This window comes from Phyllobates terribilis, unplaced genomic scaffold (assembly GCF_046119375.1).
Source record: "Phyllobates terribilis strain yellow unplaced genomic scaffold, ASM4611937v1 Scaffold_12__6_contigs__length_324123572, whole genome shotgun sequence".
Taxonomy (NCBI): domain Eukaryota; kingdom Metazoa; phylum Chordata; class Amphibia; order Anura; family Dendrobatidae; genus Phyllobates; species Phyllobates terribilis.
The window spans coordinates 38365103-38385277 of record NW_027362772.1 but is presented as its reverse complement, the minus strand read 5'-3'; the positions used below and the strand labels follow the sequence as shown (position 1 = coordinate 38385277).

Genomic DNA, 20175 nt, shown 5'->3' with positions numbered 1-20175 from the left:
TAAAGGTTGAATGGGAAGTCTTTTAACGAAAAAGACTTGAGAGTCATTGCTCTTGCAAAACAGTAGCAAATAATTTAAAGTGGGGTAAAGAAAAATGGTTGCACGCTAGTGGTGAGTGCTAAAATGGTACAGTAGAGATTTGGAGGATATTAGTTAAGACTGGGTCTAAATGATTATGATGGTGGAACTAGGTGATTGGACCCAGTGATGGAGTAAATTTGACGATTTGCTATCCTTACTGTAGACTCGTGTTGACCTTCATTTTTAAAGAACAGAGAACATTCCCAAAAAATATGGATGGAGATTAACACCTTTGAACCTGTTTATTATTTTACTATTATTTTGTATTTTTGTAGAGCTTACAGAAAAACCTACAATCACTTCTACAAGGCTGGTGGATGGCAAGGAGGTGACGATGACTTGTACAAGTCCTGGTAGATGCCGGAATATAGCCCAGCCACGTGTATCATGGGAAGGAGCCATGACTGGTACAAGACAAATGGACTATATTATTACCTATGAAAATGGCAGCAGAACCTTCCACTCCAACATCACATTCACACCCAGGAAATCACACAACAATTCCTCATTATTCTGTAGCGTGACTTTCCAAAAAGACTTGTCCACGGTAGAAAAGCAAACTCTGAATGTCGAATGTAAGTCATACTCATCACATATCTTCTTCATATCATCTGTAATGCCAGGGCTGAGGGGATCGTTGTGTGTTTCAAGATGAAGTTTCAATAAAGTTTCCAGACATCTTTGTTAAGATTTTTTTTGTTTATTTTTCCCTAGATTCTCCATCTGTTGATATAACCATTGAAGGTAAATTATTGCTGTCACATCTTAATAAAAAGTTGAATATAGAGTCGTGTCAATCTAGTAAAGCCCCAATAAAATAACTAGGATGTATAACTGACAAAATACAGTCGTAGAAGCTTAGTGACAACCCCAGGAGGAAAAGTAATAGAGAACATTTTGGTAGTCAGATTTCCCTTACAATCTAAGGAATAGTTGAAAAATTCAATAGTTTTCTAAAGACACAATGAATAAATGTATAAGATGTACAGGAAATTCCATCAATGTCAGCTATATACGGATCCCCGCTGGACTCTAGAACGGGTCCTGTGCATCAGGGCTGAGGAGTCGGTAAGCCAAACCTTCAACTCCGACACTGACTCCAACTCCATGACTCTCAACTAGTGTTGAGCGAATTTGTTCGGCATTTCAAATTCGGGTTCGTGTTCGAGGTTCCGGCTTGTTCGAGCCCAAAAATCGGCTCCGCCCATGAACATCCCTGATTTGCCACGCTGTCATGCAGATGTTATCTGCGTGACAGCGTGGAAAATCAGGGCGCGAACAAGCCGGAACCCCGAATACGAACCCGAATTTGAAATGGCAAACAAATTCACTCAACACTCCACAGCCCTGCCTCACTACTGAGCATGTACATAAAGTGCAGTAACTAAAAGCCTAGATCCTCAATCAGGAATAGAACATGCATTTATAGGACATTTCATAACTTTCCCAAATGATTCTGAAAAAATTTACAGAACATCCTGCATTTAACTACTGTATATTTGTAGTTGGAGTTGGTCCATTTTATACTGACTCCGACTCCACAAGAGTTCTGTGCACAATGCCGGGAATGGAAAGGTGGGCGCTCATGGCTGTGACTCCCTCCATTCATGCGTATGGAAGTTATGAGCATTGTAGATCATGGATAATAGATAAGGAGGTAGGGGAGAGGGGGAGGGTTAGAGCTGTTCGAACAGGTAACATAGATGAATCTATTGCTGTAATTAAAAACCAATGGGTGCCGTAGCTTCTGGTTATTGCAGCTGACAGAGAAAAAACAAAGATAGTTTCCGGCACAACTGACTGATCAAGTTAAAAGTCCATTAAAAGTTAAAAACTTTAACAACTAGATATTGAGTTTTTTTAACTTTTACTGGACTTTTAGCTTGATTAAATAAACTTACATATTTTTATCCAGCTGGTTGTGCCGGAAACTATCCTCATTTTTATTCATGGCTAATTAGATGTGGATAACGTACTGAGCACTATGCAATATCAAGTTTTCCCATACAAATGAGTAGAGTGATCTGAACATATGTGGCCATCTTTGCATTCCCAGCAGCATGCTCTGGGGTCCTATTCTCGAAATAGATGTGAGTCCTAGTAAACATTTATCACAAATCTTTTGGATATGAACTAGATGTACAAGATGAGAAAAAAAGATTTTAAATATTCACAGTCAAGCAAATATAAGAAGCTTTGTAATATATCTCATCAAAGAAATCATATTTTTCACCACTCATGGTAGAGATAGATAGATAGATAGATAGATAGATATAGATAGATAGATGATAGATAATAGATAGATAGATAAATAGATAGATAGATAGATAGATAGATAGATAGATAGATAGATAGATAGAGGGATAAATAAATAGATGATAGATAGAGGGATAGATACACAGAAAATAGATAGATAGACTTTATGCAATTCAGCTTTTCATATATATCTATCTCTCTTAGGTGTTGATACCAATGATGCCACCGCTGTGATTGTGGAGGATGGAGATTCTGTAACTCTCCGGTGCATTGTAGACAGTAACCCGAAAGCCTCCATCACTTGGTATAAAGAAGACATGGTGGTTCACCAGAAGATGAATGACCAGGTTGTCACCATTCGACTCATCAACATTACCGAAAGGGATGCCGGGAGATATCATTGTTCTGCAATGAATGAACATGGGGTAATACACAAGAACATTGAAATCATACATCGAAGTAAGTATAAAATATTCACGTTATATATGATGAGCTTGTAGAAGAGTTAGGTTTGGATGTGTGGCCTTCAATCAATTAAAGGGAATCTGTCTGGTCATTTTGGCGTTCCATACTAATAATATGCTGAAATAGAACTAGGGCAGCTCTTTCGCGTTATGTAAATTTTATTACTGTACGTCGCCCTATTGCATTGCTGTAAGTGTAGCACCCTGAGGACTCGGCTGCTACAGGGGTATTACACCTCAAGCCAGAGGTGTGGTATTCCACTCCCGGGTAAGGATGGAGTGTGGAACTGAGCTAGTAGGCTGCATGCACTACATACATCCCATTTCCAGGGGACAGAAGGACGGTACTCCCACCAGTATATGTGCAGGTACGACAGCGTCTGTCCCTGGCTGGAGTGGGAGGGGGGTGGAACATCCCAGTAGTGTAGGGGCAGATAGGGGGAGTAGTCTGGGTAAAGCTAGGAGCCCATTGGGTGCTGGTCACCTGGGCTCACACATAGAGGGAGTATATAAGGTGGGCACCATCTTAGATCAGGATTCAGTTCAGAGAGTTCAGCCAGGCAAGAGGAGCAGAGCAGAAGAGCTCAGCCAGAAGGGCTGACAGGGAGCTGTGGCTCCGGCTGGGCCCAGCTCCAGAGCAGAGCCTGCAGAGAGAGAGAGAGAGGAGTGAGAAGGACCCAGAGAGGAAACAAGAAGGAACCCCAAGATCCCAGAATAAGGATAGAAGGGTGAAGGGTTGGCGGACAAGGGTACCGGATCCCAAGCTGGCAGAGGCCAAAACCAACCTTAGCCAGGAACCAGAGGTCGTGGTCAGGATCTGCCACGACCCTCACCAAATCCACTAGAAAGGCACACCGAGTATAGGGTCAGGGAGCCCAGAGGAGGCTTGACCACCAAGAGACCCGAGGGAGCCGGCCAAAAGTGGATCCCTGGTGGGAACGGCCAGAGGAAGGGAGAGTCAGAAAGGAGCTCAGGACCACGCTCTGGAATTGCCTGGGGGTTGGCCGAGTCCAGGACCTGGTGGACGCAGCACGGCTCGGGTGGTCACTCAAGGCCAGAGTGACCAAAAGAACACCAGTAAGTAAAAACCCTGAACTGCATCTCCTGACTCTGAATCTTCTTTCTGCATCATCACAACCCCCATCATCTACACCTGCTGCCCTGAGGCCATACCCCTCCCGTTGGGGGTTATACCATCACTGCTGCACATATACCACCGGCCTCAGTGGACTGCTCTGCAGCGGCGGCTTCAAAGCCGCACTCAACGGGTGGCGTAGTCGACAATCAAGTTAACATCTACTGCCATAGACTGCCACTTAGTTTGACACCCTGGGCACGGACCGGGTCACCGCCACAAGGACTACTACCCCCATCGAGATCCGGCTCCGGGTATCCCCTACAGCACTGGCCCAGGGGGCGCGTCAACTTTTGGCGTAGTCGGCAGGATTTCGTGCCCGCAACCACCGGGTACTGCGTGCCTGAAAAAGAGACTTTTAAACTTACCTGTGGTGAAGATTCCCGCCATCCGGCGCCATCTTCAGCCTTCTTCCCGCCATCGGTGAAGATTCCCGCCATCCACGGAGTTTCCCGCCACTGGGAGACGATTCCCGCCATTTCAGAAGATTTCCCGCCCTGGCAGAGCGGACGCCATTATGGGCGTGCCGGAGGGTGGCAAGAGGCCACCTCCCATCGTGGGCCAGGTCAAGGAATGGCGCCAAAAGCGGAAACTGCCCCCACCAGCAGAGACTGTGATGTTAGAGATGTCCATCAGCGTGAGGGGACTGCCCCTGGAACTGACAATCACCAAGTTACCCCAGGACCGCCCTCAGTATGGGCGTATACAGAACAAAAGAGAGAAGATGGGAGCAGCCTGGAGGAGTCTGGAGGAGTCGTACCCGGAGATGGAGGGAGAGGCAGGCAGCACCGACCCAGTGGTCAGGAGCCTGTTGCAAGCGACAACCCCAGAAGGCCTGGTGGAGATCCTGGCACAGCTCCCCCGAGACCGGGAGCGTGCACAGACCGCACTGGAGGGCTTGGCTCAGAGGATGGCCCGAGTGCAGCGGGACGTACTGGCCGCATGGAGCAGAGAGATGGCCCAGCAGGCTGGAACCCGCCAGCGAAGCACGCCACCCACAACAAGGAGCATGTCCGCCTCTGAGGACGGTGCAGGAGGGACGACGGCCGGAGACGACGCCGCGGAGGGAGTTGAAGAAAAGGGAGCAGGTAATGGGGACGACAACATCCCGTGCCCGATGGTCGCAAGCCTGCCCCAACTCCCCGTCGCAGAGCCCGAGACCCCACTCACCACTCACGTTGCTGCATCGTCACCGCTCCAAGCTAGGCCTCAAGCGTCAGGAGCCGCGGCCACGCCCCCTGTGACGTCACGCGCCGCAACCCTGAGCGCGGCCAAGCAGGAGACGCCACTGGCCTGGTCGCAAGGCCGAGTACCCCCGGGCGCCGCAGTGCCAACAGCGCCCTCTACCTCCACTGAGCCACCGGCCTGGTCGCTGGGCCAAGTAACCCCGGGCGCCGCCGTCTTCACGGTGCCCTTTACATTCAGGGTGCCCCAAGCCTGGTCGCAAGGCCTGGTGAACCCGGGCGCCGCCACCACCACAGCGCCCTCAACGTCCACAGCGCCACACCTGGGTGAAGACCTATTTGCCCAGCACACATGCCCGGATGGGCAGCCCTTTGTGTGGCCACCTGAGTTCCACCATCCCCGACTCCGGAAAGAAAGACCCCTGGATGAGCCCCTGATCCCGGCTCCGGCGCCCGTCAAGATGACCCCGCTCTCGTTAGAGGAGGCGCAGTTCGAGTGGGACCCCGCAGGAGGAGACCTCATCGGGTTCACTCAAGAGGACCCGGACGGGTCTAAGGAGTACAGGGAGGAGGCATCAGGAGGACGCCGTTACTAGAGTACGGTAAAAAAAAAAAGAACTGTGCATAGTTACCCGTATGTTCCTTCTTCCCACTGACCGAGGACTGAGAGCGGTCATTCTTTCCTTAATCCCCACTGGTCGAGGACTGAGAGCGGCCATACCTCCCCTTGTATATAGTTGCGCTTTCTAAGGCGCCCCCTACTGGTTTTATGGGAAAACTGTTTTTCTTGAAGAGACTGTTGCACTTTACCCGGTCACAAGTTGCACCGTGGCCGGAGGAACAAGAATGTTTATATGAAAAAGTTTTATGCTGATAATATATATATTGTTTTATATGTTTATGATGTTTTTGAAAAAAAAATTGTATGTTGTGTTGGGGATGTTTTTATTCTTTTACAGCCCGAGGACGTGCTGTGATTAACCAGGGGGGAATGTAGCACCCTGAGGGCTCGGCTGCTACAGGGGTATTACACCTCAAGCCAGAGGTGTGGTATTCCACTCCCGGGTAAGGATGGAGTGTGGAACTGAGCTAGTAGGCTGCATGCACTACATACATCCCATTTCCAGGGGACAGAAGGACGGTACTCCCACCAGTATATGTGCAGGTACGACAGCGTCTGTCCCTGGCTGGAGTGGGAGGGGGGTGGAACATCCCAGTAGTGTAGGGGCAGATAGGGGGAGTAGTCTGGGTAAAGCTAGGAGCCCATTGGGTGCTGGTCACCTGGGCTCACACATAGAGGGAGTATATAAGGTGGGCACCATCTTAGATCAGGATTCAGTTCAGAGAGTTCAGCCAGGCAAGAGGAGCAGAGCAGAAGAGCTCAGCCAGAAGGGCTGACAGGGAGCTGTGGCTCCGGCTGGGCCCAGCTCCAGAGCAGAGCCTGCAGAGAGAGAGAGAGAGGAGTGAGAAGGACCCAGAGAGGAAACAAGAAGGAACCCCAAGATCCCAGAATAAGGACAGAAGGGTGAATGGTTGGCGGACAAGGGTACCGGATCCCAAGCTGGCAGAGGCCAAAACCAACCTTAGCCAGGAACCAGAGGTCGTGGTCAGGATCTGCCACGACCCTCACCAAATCCACTAGAAAGGCACACCGAGTATAGGGTCAGGGAGCCCAGAGGAGGCTTGACCACCAAGAGACCCGAGGGAGCCGGCCAAAAGTGGATCCCTGGTGGGAACGGCCAGAGGAAGGGAGAGTCAGAAAGGAGCTCAGGACCACGCTCTGGAATTGCCTGGGGGTTGGCCGAGTCCAGGACCTGGTGGACGCAGCACGGCTCGGGTGGTCACTCAAGGCCAGAGTGACCAAAAGAACACCAGTAAGTAAAAACCCTGAACTGCATCTCCTGACTCTGAATCTTCTTTCTGCATCATCACAACCCCCATCATCTACACCTGCTGCCCTGAGGCCATACCCCTCCCGTTGGGGGTTATACCATCACTGCTGCACATATACCACCGGCCTCAGTGGACTGCTCTGCAGCGGCGGCTTCAAAGCCGCACTCAACGGGTGGCGTAGTCGACAATCAAGTTAACATCTACTGCCATAGACTGCCACTTAGTTTGACACCCTGGGCACGGACCGGGTCACCGCCACAAGGACTACTACCCCCATCGAGATCCGGCTCCGGGTATCCCCTACAGCACTGGCCCAGGGGGCGCGTCATAAGCAACAGACAAGTTTATTGTCACGCTCCTGGAAGTCAAGTATATGTAAATGCTTAATAAATATTCACCCCTTCCCTCGCCCATATTCCGGTCTACCCCTCCTGGCTGATTTCACTGATGTGCTACTTGGGCGAGGATCGCTTCGCAATGCTTGGACTGGCATCTGCTCTCCTAAACTGAGTGTGGCAGCATATATTTCAAGGCAGCTGTCACTGGATTTGTGGGAATCCAGATGTTTTGTTAAATTTGACATTTTTTTATTTTGCCTCAAAATGAAAACCCATTGTGAGGAGCTGCCCACTTACTAAAGACTATGATACTTTTCCAGCAATAGACCACCATTTTTGTCAATATTATTATTGTGTTTTATTAGTGATTTACTTGTTATGTTTTATATAGTTCTGCTAACTTGTCAGTATGTGCACTAGATTCACTTGTAAAATGTCCAGCATTCCACTAATCTGTATCTCAGAATATCTGTATCTCAGGAGCATCTAACCATTGTTCCAAAAGCCAATAATCTCATTATGTGTGTGTAGATTGTAGAAACAGTGGAGCCGTCACCTCAGGGGGTCTTACATGCAGTCTCAAATGAAGGCTTCTAGAATATTCTTCATTGTTTTAGCTAACAGTAAATGCTTAAGGGGTAGGGTGAGCACTTCTGAGCTGGGAGGGGGCTGACTCCAAGGAAGTAAAGAAGAGACATGTTTTAGTCTAAGAGTTGTGTGGAAGGATTGAAGGAAGAGGATGGAGACCGTGGACTTGGAAGGATGGATGGATAAACATGTTACCATTATGGATTATGTCATTTGGATTTAAACTTTCTTAAAAGGACTGCTGCTACTGGATACCTGTGCTTTCATTGTTTTATCTGCCATCTAGAGGATCATGGACTGTGGCTACAGACTATACTAGCTGGAGATACGAAATCTGTTTGCCAACCAAAAGTTGGGAGACCGTGAGTATGGCCTTATACAAAGCCAGTGGAACTACTGAATCCAGATTGGGAACTTGAGGACTGAGAGAACTGTATTTTGGCCATTTACCTGGAATTGCTTTATTACCATGGCTGTGATCAATAAAATATTGTTGCATCCTTAACCTGCCTAGGTGATTACTTACAACCCACAACCTCAGATCTTTGCAAGTGGTGGCAAGCAGGTGGGATCACCTATCTCTGGACAGCATACCAGGTGACTTGGCAGAAGAGATGGCAGACTCCATCTACAAGAGGCTCAAGAAGGAGGAGCTGAGAGCCCTTTGCTCTGAGAGAGAACTAGAGTGATTGCCGGAGGACAATCGGGCGACCCTAATGCAATGCTTGGACGATTGGGACCAGGAACAACCACATGAGGAGGTCAGTTCAGATGTGAATGAGGGACAACAGCCCAGGGTTGTCATCCAGATGGTGTAGGATCGACCAACTGAGTTGAGGCGGATGCTGGACATGCTAGGAGATCGGGCTATGGAGATAGAGCGGGTGGCAGTGTTAAGCAAATATCTGGGTGTGCATGTAACAGTACCCCAACCCGCCCCATTGCAGAGGACAGTGGATAACAGGAGAGAGGGGCTCACATCTTTAAGGTACCAGGATATACCACAGTTCAATGAGGACACTACGGATATTGATGAATCTCTCCGGTTATTTGAGAACCTCTGTCTGCTGCATGAGGTTTCAGTCAGTGACTGGCCAAGATTTTTGAGCATTGACCTGACTGGAAAAGCAAGAGAAGCTTTCAATAACTTGTCTTCGGGGAATTAGAGATGCTACTCTATTATTCGTAGCACATTACTAGAGAGGTATGCTGTCACGACGTAAACCTACCAGGGGAAGTTTCCGGAGACTGACAAGCCCGCTGCACACACACATGGGGAGTTTGCTAACACAAAACGTATGGAATGCACTTGGTGGATAGAAGGACTGAGGGCTCAAAAAGCAGAACATGTAATGGATATAATTGTGATAGAACAATTTATGTCCAAACCCCCTGGTGATTTAAAAGAATGGGTGGCGAATAGTGTTGAGCCACCCCCGTAGTGTTCGAGTACGGTTCGGTTCGTCGAACACCCGTATGTTCACCGAACTGTTCGTCGAACTGTTCGTCGAACACCGTTAAAACCAATGGCAGGCAAACAAAAACTCATAGAAACACATAGAAAACACATAGAAAACACTTCAAAGGTGTCCAAAAGCTGACAAACTTCTCAGAAGACACAACTAACACATGGAAAAGAGACAAGTACATATAGTCATGCGAAAAGAAAATAGGTGGAGGAGTAAAAGGAGGGGGAGTCACAGATATAGACATGTCATGCCCTTCTAAAACCAAAAAAGTGCGAAGCCGACACGGCCAGTCCATTCCGGCCTGTGTGACCTTCGTGTTGCCGGGTTTGTGCCAGAGCCGCGGTGGACCCTGACCGCCAGCCCCCTTCTCCCAATACTGGTGCCTGTCCGCTGGTGGGTCGAGCGAGCCCCCCTGCGGTGGAGGCAGGTCTTATCTTTTTAATTTAAATTGTCTCTCTAATTTGAATGAGTACACTTTAAATCCTGTTACAAGGATCTATTGAAGGGCAAGTCTCATGCCAGCAGCTGCGGTAATTCCAGCTCCAGTAGCGTCTACTGAAGCTGCTGCAGTTAAAAAGCTTTTATAAGGATCAAGCTTGGCGGTCCACCGCAAGGCGTCCTACCGCCAGTCCCATCCCCTGTGCCTTGGGGTGCCTCCCCGATGCTCTTCACTGAGTGTCCCGGGGACCCGAACCATTTCCTTTGAAAAAATTAAGTGTCCAAACTACAGGTGGTGTAGCTAGCTTAACAGCTGGGATAATCCACTGACTAGCAGACATTGCGACTAGGCACAAAGTATTTGCTGGGCTAGATACAGTTAAAAATTTGTAATTAGATACTCTCATTGGATGCTGAGAAAGCATTCCATAGAGTCTCCTGGCACGCCATATATTATTCTCTTTTATAGGGGTCTAGGGGACCCTTTTATAGTCAAAATCACGGCCCTGTATCGTAATACTTCACCTAGGCTGAAGATAAATGGAACATTTTCATCACCTTTCATAATCACCAATGGGACAAGGCAGGGATGTCCTCTGTCCCTTCTCTTGGGTGGATTGAGGAGGAAGGCACAGAGTACAAGTGCTCTGCATTTGCTGATGATGTCCTAGTATATATCACTCAATCACATATATCCATCCCTGCTGTTAAGGCTAAAATAGATCACTTTGTTACATGGTCAAATTTTAAAATCAATGCAGCGAAGTCTGAGGCCCTCGATGTCTCCCTCCCCAAATCCATACAGGATTCCATCCAGTCCAACTTTCCCTTTGCCTGGCCCTCACAAGGTATCAAATACTTAGGATTTCCTATTCATAGAGACCTCTCCCGTCTATGTTATCTTAATTTTGGGCCCTTTATTGAACAACTCCATACAGACCACGGTTGGCAAGTTAGAACTGTAAGATTCACTACGTGAACCACTGGTGTTTTGTGGGAAAGCACATGTACACTGTGTTCCAAATTATTATGCAAAAAGTGTTTTGGAGTGATAAGGGAAGAATTTGTTTGTTTGTCAGTTAAACACATTGATGGTGATGTGTGTCAGGGCTCTTTATATCACTGTAAGCAATTGCAGACACCTGTGCTGATTAGTTTGGCAGGTGTGTCCAATGAAAGGCAAGACTACTTAAGAAGGCTGTCCCACATTATTAAGCAGCCTACATTTTCTGCCAAAATGGGAAAGAAAAAGGATGTGTTGGCTGTTGAGAAGCAACAAATTGTGGAGTGTTTAGGTCAAGGCATGACTACAATCAACATTGCCAAGACACTTCATCCTGATCATCGCACAATCAAGAAGTATGTAGCTGACTCACAGTACACACCTGTGCGTGCTGATAAGGGAAAATTGAGGACTCTTTCCTACAGACAATTACGTCAGATTAAAAGAACAGCGGCAAAAAAGCTTTGTCAAAGCAGCTGACAAGTTTTTGAAGCGTCTGGTGACTCCAATGTCCCCCGAACAACAAGATGCAGGGTCCTTCAGAGGTTTGCAGCTGTGCGTAAGCCATCCTGTCGACCTCTATCCACTGTACACAAGCAGAAACATCTCCAGTGGGCCAAAAAATACATGAAGACTGACTTCAAAACTGGTTTGTTGACCGATGAGTGCCGTGCAACGCTCGATAGTCCAGATGGATGGAGTGGAGGATGGCTGGTTGAGGGACACCCCATGCAAACACAGCTACGGTGCCAACAAGGAGGAGGTGGAGTAATGTTTTGGGCTGGAATCATGGGGAGAGAGATTGTCGGCCCCTTTAGGATCCCTGAAGGGGTAAAGATGAACTCCATAATGTATGTGGAGTTTCTCAAACAGCACTTTCTGCCATGGTTCAAGAAGAAGAACCGTGTATTCCACAGCAAGATCATTTTCATGCATGATAATGCACCGTCTCATGCTGCACATAACACATCTGCATCTCTGGCTGATATGGGCATAAAAGGGGACAAACTTATGATGTTACCCCCATGCTCCCTTGACCTCAACCCCATTGAGAACCTCTGGAGCATCATCAAAAGGAGTGTCTATGATGGCGGGAGGCAGTTCACATCTAAGCAACGGCTCTGGGAGGGTATTCTGTCCTCATGCAATACAATTGAAGCAGAAACCATCCAAAACCTGACAAATTCAATGGACGAGAGAGTTCAGAAGCTTCTTTCGAACAAGGGGTCCTATGTGCAAATGTAACATCACCTAGAATAAAGTTTTGAGTTGAAAACTGTTTGATTTCTGATTCTAATAACTTGCTAATGCTTATAATTTCAAAAATGACCATTTTTTTGTTCTTTATTAAAATGAAAAGATTGATCGAAGAGTGTGGGGGATCTAAGAGTGTGGCAACCCAGTAGTCAGGATTATTTCGAATTCTGACAATCTGAGGGTCATGTTGCAGGTAGTGCAGCAAGAAGGCACACATGTGTCTTGCGCATCTAGGAGCCCCAAAATTATTTTCCGGGCTAGATGCAGCTAAAAATTATTATTATTTTGAAAGCTGATGGAGATTAGTATAGATGGCCTAATAGAATCAGTACTGCAAACTGCTACAACGCCCAAATTATTTTCCAACCAAAATAAAGATAAACTTGATTAGTAATTTTAAATATGGTGGAGTTTAGTATAGATGGCCTAATAGAATCAGTACTGCGAACTGCTACAAGGCCCAAATTATTTTCCAGCCAAGATACAGATAAACATGATTAGTAATTTTAAATCTGGTGGAGTTTATTATAGATGGCCTAATAGAATCAGTACTGCACGCTGCTACAAGGCCCAAATTATTTTCCAGCCAAGATACAGATAAACATGATTAGTAATTTTAAATCTGGTGGAGTTTAGTATAGATGGCCTAATAGAATCAGTACTGCACACTGCTACAAGGCCCAAATTATTTTCCAGCTAAGATACAGATAAACATGATTAGTAATTTGAAAGTTTAAAACAGTTGGTGAGGTGATTTAACAAATCATCAAGCTTTTACTCTCCCCAGGATGACACAGGGGTAGAAAAGTCCTTTCGGATCCATGATTTGTTCATCTTTATGAATGTGAGTCTGTCTACATTATCAGTGGAGAGCCGCGTGTGCTTATCTGTCAGCACACCACCAGCAGCGCTGAACACACGTTCAGAATGAATGCTGGCTGCGGGGCATGACAAGATCTCGAAGGCGTAAGTGTCGAGCTCCGGCCATTTATCCAGATTGGAAGCCCAAAAAGAGCAAGGGTCCAGTGACACAGTCATGGCTTCAATGTTTACTTGGAGATACTCCTGTACCATGGTCTCTAGGTGTTGACTATGTGTCAGACTTCTTGTCTCCTGTGGCCTTGCAAAGGATGGGCTAAAAAAGTGGTGAAATGATTCCGCAAAATTGATGTTACCAGCAGATACTGTGTTTCTGTTACGTTTTGAGTGATGAACACTCGACGGTCCCACGGTTGGCAAGTTGGAACTGTGAGATTCACTACGTGCACCACTGATGTTTTGTGGAAAAGCACATGTAAGATTCTGCAACAGTCTCTGCTGATAATCCTTCATGCGTGCATACCTTCTATGGCAGGAATAATTTCTGCAAATTTACTTTTGTACCGGGGATCTAACAGTGTGGCAACCCAGTAGTCAGGATTATTTCTAATTCTCACAATTCGAGGGTCATGTTGCAAGTAGTGCAGCAAGAAGGCACTCATGTGTCTTGCGCATCCAGGAGCACCAAGTCCCTGTTGTGTTGGTGGCGAGGTAACAATCATGCTTCCTTCCTCTGCCCTCTCCCCCCAACCTCGCACAATGGAAATGTAATCAAGGTCTCCCTCATCTGATGAGTCTTCCATCAGTTCGTCCTCCACTTCTTCCTGGGCTCCTGCACCTTCCTCACTAGATTGGCTGCTACCATGCGCCCTGGTAAAACCATCTCCCCCACCCTCACATGCCTGCCGCCTTGGTGCTGCCGACCGTCTGGTCCTTGCAGATGTTAGCCCTTCCGCATACAACTCCTCCTCCTCTAATTCCTCCACCTCCTCTTGTGCCACCACCTGACTCCGAATTCTGTTTAACACGTGCTCCAGCATGTAAATCACTGGAACATTAATGCTGATAATGGCATCGTCAGCAGTAAACATCTTCATCGCCATTTCAAAACTGTTCAGAAGGGTGCATAGGTCCCTGATCTGAGACCACTCCTACAACGTGATTTGCCCCACCTCTGGATCTCGTTGGCCCAGTATATACATCAGAACGTATTGCACCAGGGCTTGTCGGTGCTGCCACAGTCGCTGCAACATGTGCAGAGTTGAATTCCGCCGGGTAGGCACATCGCATTTTAGCCGGTGAAGTGGCAGGCCCAATGACTTCTGTAAAAATGTAAGTCGCTGAGCTGCGGGATGCGAATGGCGGAAGTGAGCACACAGCGACCATGCCCTCTGCAGAAGGCCATCTAGTTCGGGATAGTGGACTAAAAATTGCTGGACAACCAGGTTCAACACGTGAGCCATACAAGGCACGTGTGTGACATTACCCCGGCGATGGGCCGCACCCAGGATTGCAGCATTGTCGCACACGGCCTTCCCTGGTTTCAGGTCCAGTGGAGACAACCATTCATGAAACTGGTTGTCCAGAGCTGACCACAACTCCTCAGCTGTGTGACTCACATTTCCCAGACATTTCAAAGTAAAAACCGCCTGATGACATTGAGCCCTGCTGCCAGCATAGTAAGGAGGTGTGCAGGATCCATTCTGCGCAGTTAGAAAGCTTGTGGCATGACCAGACAGGCTTTGGGTGCAGGTGGAGGACCGAGAAGAGGTTGAGGAGGCAGAAGCAGTGGAGGAACTTCGAGATAAAGAGGATTGACGCACAACTCATGGGGACGGCAAGACTTGGACAGCAGCCCCTTGTCCTGCTGTCACCATAGTTACCCAGTGCCCAGTCAGCGACATGTAACGCCCCTGTCCATGCCTACTCGTCCAAGTGTCTGTGGTGAAATGCACCCTGTCACACACAGAGTTTCTCAAAGAAGTGGTGATGTAGTGTGCAACATGCTGGTGGAGCGCAGGCACACCTTTCTTTGAGAAGTAGTGCCGACTGGGCATCTGGTACTGGGGCACGGCGACGAGCATAAGGTCTCGAAAATCCTCTGTGTCCACCAGGCAGAAAGGCAGCATTTCTGTAGCCAAGAGCTTGCAGATGGTGAAATTCAACCTCTTAGCTTTCTCATGGCTAGGAGGAAATGGTCTTTTACTTGTCCACAACTGAGGGACCGAGGGATGGCTGCTGTGCTTAGAAAGGTTGAGAAGGGTGTCCCCGGCAAACTGCTGGTCTGTGAGGAAGATGCTGGCAGACATGTTAGGTTGCCTTGATCCAAAGGTGGTGCTATCGTTGTCGGACAGCGCTCAACACCAGCTGGTGTTTCCACCTCCAAAGAAAATGATGACCTGCCAATCACGCTGGCTGTTGCAGGTAAAGAGGTGGCAGGTCTGCGTCCCAAAACAGGTGTGACTGCTGTCCCCCCAGTCACAGAGGATGAAGAGGCCGCGGATGCACAAGATGTGGCAGATGGTGGTTGGCCCGGCCGGCTAGGCCGCATTGTAGCACAGTCAGCTTCCCACTGCAACTTATGCTTCATATCCATGTGCCCATTCATGCATGAAGTACTCAAACTATGTATTTTTTGGCCTCTACTTAGCTTTTGCTGACAAATGTTACAGATAACACAAGTTGGGTCATCCATATCGATCTGAAAAAATGCCCAGGCTATGCAAGGCTTAGCACCCATGCGATCTGAAGAGCCACCACGACTTGTGGTCAGAGGCAGAGTTGTGTTTGAGGATGCAGTTGTTGACGTGCTTCCAATACTACGTCTCTCTCCAGGAAGGCGCAACCTGACCTCGTCATCACTAGCATCCTCCTCCCCCTCCTCTGCTGACCTCATCAACTGGCTGACTGTGGGTTGACAGTAAGTGGGATCTCCAACCTCGTCATCATCACCCTGTGTGTTCTCACACCAGTCGTCCTCAGAGCCAACCTCTTCCTGCCCTGACAAAAAACTCAAGTTGTCGCTGCAATCAGGTATTTGAGTCTCATCATCGTCTTCCTCATTGTCTCCACCAACAGGAGTTACAGTTTGGGAACGAGGGTCTACATTATGGTCAGAACCTTCTGCGTCTGGTCCTGGATCCGACTCATAAAGATTCTGGGCATCAGTGCAGATCATTTCTTCGTCTGGATTCACAGAAGCTCTGGAGCCGACCTCTGATTCCCAGGCTATAGTATGAGTAAACAGCTCTCCAGACTCAACCATCTGTTCTACTCCATACTCAGACGGGCAGCTGGAGACTTGGGAGCTGTGAGGAAGCAAGTGCGATTGGGGTGACACCTCTGAGGACTGGAGTATTTGTGATGTTGAAGTTGAGGTGGAGGAGAGCCCACTTAAAGGAGCACTTGATATCCGTTGAAGCACCAACTGTGTTTGTGCCTCATCTGGAATTTGTAGTCATTGGCGTGGCCGTAATAAAGGGATCTTATCACATTGTCCGCTAAAAGAAGTAGACATCTTAGTTTGGCTGGAAGACGGTCTTTCTTCTTCAGATGTTACTGTTGCTTTAACACCTACCCCACGGACACAACCTTTTTTTCCCTTCCCAACACGCCTATTCCCCTTTCCACCAGCAGCAGGCCTTTTTCCACTCATTTTGGTGGTTAACTAATTGACAACTCTGGAGTTGTTTGCACAAAAAACAATGGATGGGAACCGAGCAGAGCTGAGTGGCCAAACTGTGGTATTAGCCCAAAACTATTGGCTGGGTTAGATGCAGTAAAACAATTTTATTACATACACAGGTGGTGGAGGTTAGTATAGATGGACTAATAGAACAAGTCCCACACACTGCTACAAGCCCAAATATTTTTTCAGAGCTAGATGCAGATAAAAATTATTTTGAATTTGCAACCTGGTGGAGGTTAGTATAGATGGACTAATAGAACAAGTCTCACACACTGCTACAAGCCCAAATATTTTTTCAGAGCTAGATGCAGATACAAATTATTTTGAATTTGAAACCTGATAGAATCATAGAATCATAGAATGGTAGAGTTGGAGGGGACCTCCTGGGTCATCTGGTCCAACCCCCTGCTCAAAGCAGGATTCACTAAATCATCTCAGACAGATGTCTGTCCAGCCTCTGTTTGAAGACGTCCATTGAAGGGGAACTCACCACCTCTCGTGGCAGCCTGTTCCACTCATTAATCACCCTAACTGTCAAAAAGTTTTTTCTAATATCTAATCTGTGTCTCCTCCCATTTAGTTTCATCCCATTGCTTCTAGTCTTTCCTTGTGCAAATGAGAATAAAGATGATCCTTCTACAATGTGACAGCCCTTGACATATTTGTAGACAGCTATTAAGCCTCCTCTCAGTCTTCTTTTTTGCAAGATAAACATTCCCAAATCCTGCAACCGTTCCTCATAGGACATGGTTTGCAGACCAGTCACCATTCTGGTCGCTCTTCTCTGAACTTGCTCCAGTTTGTCTATGTCTTTTTTAAAATGTGGTGCCCAAAACTGTACACAGTATTCCAGATGAGGTCTGACCAAAGAGGAGTAAAGACCGATAATGACTTCACGTAATCTAGACTGTATGCTTCTGTTAATACATCCCAGAATTGTATTTGCCTTTTTTGCTGCTGCATCACACTGTTGACTCATGTTCAGTCTATGATCTATTAGTATACCTAAGTCTTTTTCACATGTACTGTTGCTTAGCTCTATTTCTCCCATTCTGTATATGCTTTTTTCATTTTTATTGCCCAGATGTAGTACTTTGCATTTTTCCCTGTTAAAAACCATTCTGTTGGTTGCTGCCCACTGCTCCAGTTTATTTACGTCTTTTTGAATCCTCTCTCTCTCTTCTCTAGTATTAGCTATCCCTCCTAGCTTTGTGTCATCAGCAAATTTAATCAGTTTACCCTCAATTCCTTCATCTAAATCACTGATAAAGATGTTGAACAATACAGGTCCCAGGACGGAGCCTGTGGTACCCCACTTGAGACATTCATCCAGCTGGATGTGAAGCCATTTACAACCACCCTTTGAGTCCGATCACTAAGCCAGTTATGAATCCACCTAACAGTTGTCTGGTCCATTGCATACTTGGTCATTTTTTCAATAAGGATGGTGTGAGTTACTTTGTCAAATGGTTTGCTGAAGTCAAGATATACTATATCTACAGCATTTCCCTGATCCACCCAGTCAGTGATTCTGTCATAGAAGGAAATTAAGTTAGTCTGACATGACTTGTTAGTTACAAACCCATGCTGACTCTGGTTAATCACTTCATTCTTATCCATGTACTTACATACATGTTGTTTAATAATTTGTTCAAAGATCTTTCCTGGTATAGAAGTCAGACTCACTGGCCTATAGTTCCCTGGGTCCACCTTCTTCCCCTTTTTGAAGATAGGAACAACATTTGCTCTTCTCCAGTCTTCTGGGACTTCTCCTGTTCTCCAAGAATTTTCAAAGATTATGGAGAGTGGTTCTAAAATTTCTTCTACGATCTCCTTCAGTACTCTGGGGTGTAATTCATCTGGACCTGGAGACTTGAACTCATTTATGTTAGATAAATATTCCCTCACAATCTTTCTGTTTACAGATAAATTGGATTCCTCTATTCCTTTAAAAGGACAGTGAAGATCAGTTGATGTTACATTTTCTTTCTGAGAGAAAACAGATGCAAAATAGGAATTAAAAAGTTCGGCCTTCTCAACATCCTCTCTTACCATTTCTCCATTTTCATCCTGAAAAAATCCTATAGCATCTTTGACTTTTCTTTTACTTTTGACATACCCCCAAAATCCTTTTTTATTGCTTTTGACATCTCTTGCAAGCCTTAATTCATTGTCAGCTTTAGCTAACCTGATACGTGCCCTACAGGATCTGCAGACTGCATTATAATCTTCTTTAGATATGCCTCCCTCTTTCCATTTAATAAACATTTCTTTCTTTCTTTTTAGAATGTGTTTAAGTTCTGTGTTCATCCATCCTGGTTTCCTTAAATGCTTCCCATTCTTCCTACTTTTCGGGATTGTTAACGATTGTGCTTTGAGAATCTCATTTTTAAAAATTTCCCATCCTTCCTGGACATTTTTGTCCTTAAGGACATCCAGCCATTGGATCCCTCCTATTCTCTTTCTGAGTCTCTTAAAATCTGCCTTTCTAAAATCTAACCTTGAAGTTTGAGTCTTCACATGTCTTACTCCTCTAGTTATCCAAAATTCTATAATAGCATGATCGCTGCCTCCTAGGGTCCCAGCCACCTTTACCTCCTCAACCATTTCCTCCCTGTTTATAAGGATTAGATCCAAAGTAGCAGATCCCCTTGTTTTCTCCCCTACCTTTTGGAAGATAAAGTTGTCAGCAAGAGAGGATAAGAATTTGCTTGACCTGTTAGTTTTACTTGAGAGAGATTCCCAACAAATGTCTGGATAGTTGAAATCTCCCATGACCACTACGTCATATTTTTTGGAGAACTTGGTCATTTGATACATAAAGAGTTCATCCATATCTTCAGCTTGCCCAGGTGGCCTGTAGTAAATGCCTACAATGGTGTCCTTTCCGTTGTTCTCTCCTTGTATTCTTACTCAAACTGTTTCCACAGAACTCCCAGTCTCTGAAGCTTCAATCTCTGTGCAGATATACGCTTTTCTAACATACAATGCAACACCTCCTCCTCGTTTATCAAGTCTGTTTCTTGCAAATAAGTTGTATCCTTTTAGCCTTTTATTCCAATCATGTGTATCGTCCCACCAAGTTTCAGTGATTCCAATGACATCATATTTCTTTTTCTGCATTAGTAGTTCCAATTCTCCTTGTTTGTTGCCCATGCTTTGTGCATTTATATAAAAACATTTTAGTTTGTGATTGGTTTCTCTTCCTCCCATATTTTTATTATTTAAATTGTTTTGTCTTTGTTCTTCCTTTCCACTTCCAGTAGCAGAGATCTCAATAGTATTTGTCAGTTTTATGGCTTTTTCTGGCCTTTTGCTTCCCTTCCCACATTGTTCTAGTTTAAAGCTCTCCTGATGAGTGTAGCAAGGCGACTTCCAAATACATGTTTTCCAGTCTTCGTAAGGTGCACCCCATCTCTAGAAAGCAGTCCATCGTATAGGTAATTCATTCCGTGATCCAGAAATCCAAATCCTTGTTGACAGCACCATCGACGTAGCCAGTTGTTCACCTGTAGAATCTTATTCCACCTCATTGTTCCATGGTCATCCACTGGGAGGATGA

At 46.3% G+C, this 20175-nt stretch overlaps 1 protein-coding gene across 4 annotated transcripts in view; it reads left to right on the top strand.

Moving 5' to 3' along the window:
* The window catches only part of LOC141173013 (sialic acid-binding Ig-like lectin 8), a 56677-nt gene that overhangs the window by 15878 nt on the left and 20624 nt on the right, over positions 1 to 20175 (top strand). For all 4 annotated transcript variants that reach the window (XM_073657639.1, XM_073657638.1, XM_073657637.1 and 1 more), the window contains 3 exons: positions 357 to 656; positions 796 to 825; positions 2542 to 2796. In XM_073657639.1, coding sequence (XP_073513740.1) covers positions 357 to 656; positions 796 to 825; positions 2542 to 2796 — 585 coding nt within the window. The remainder of the gene's footprint in view (positions 1 to 356; positions 657 to 795; positions 826 to 2541; positions 2797 to 20175) is intronic.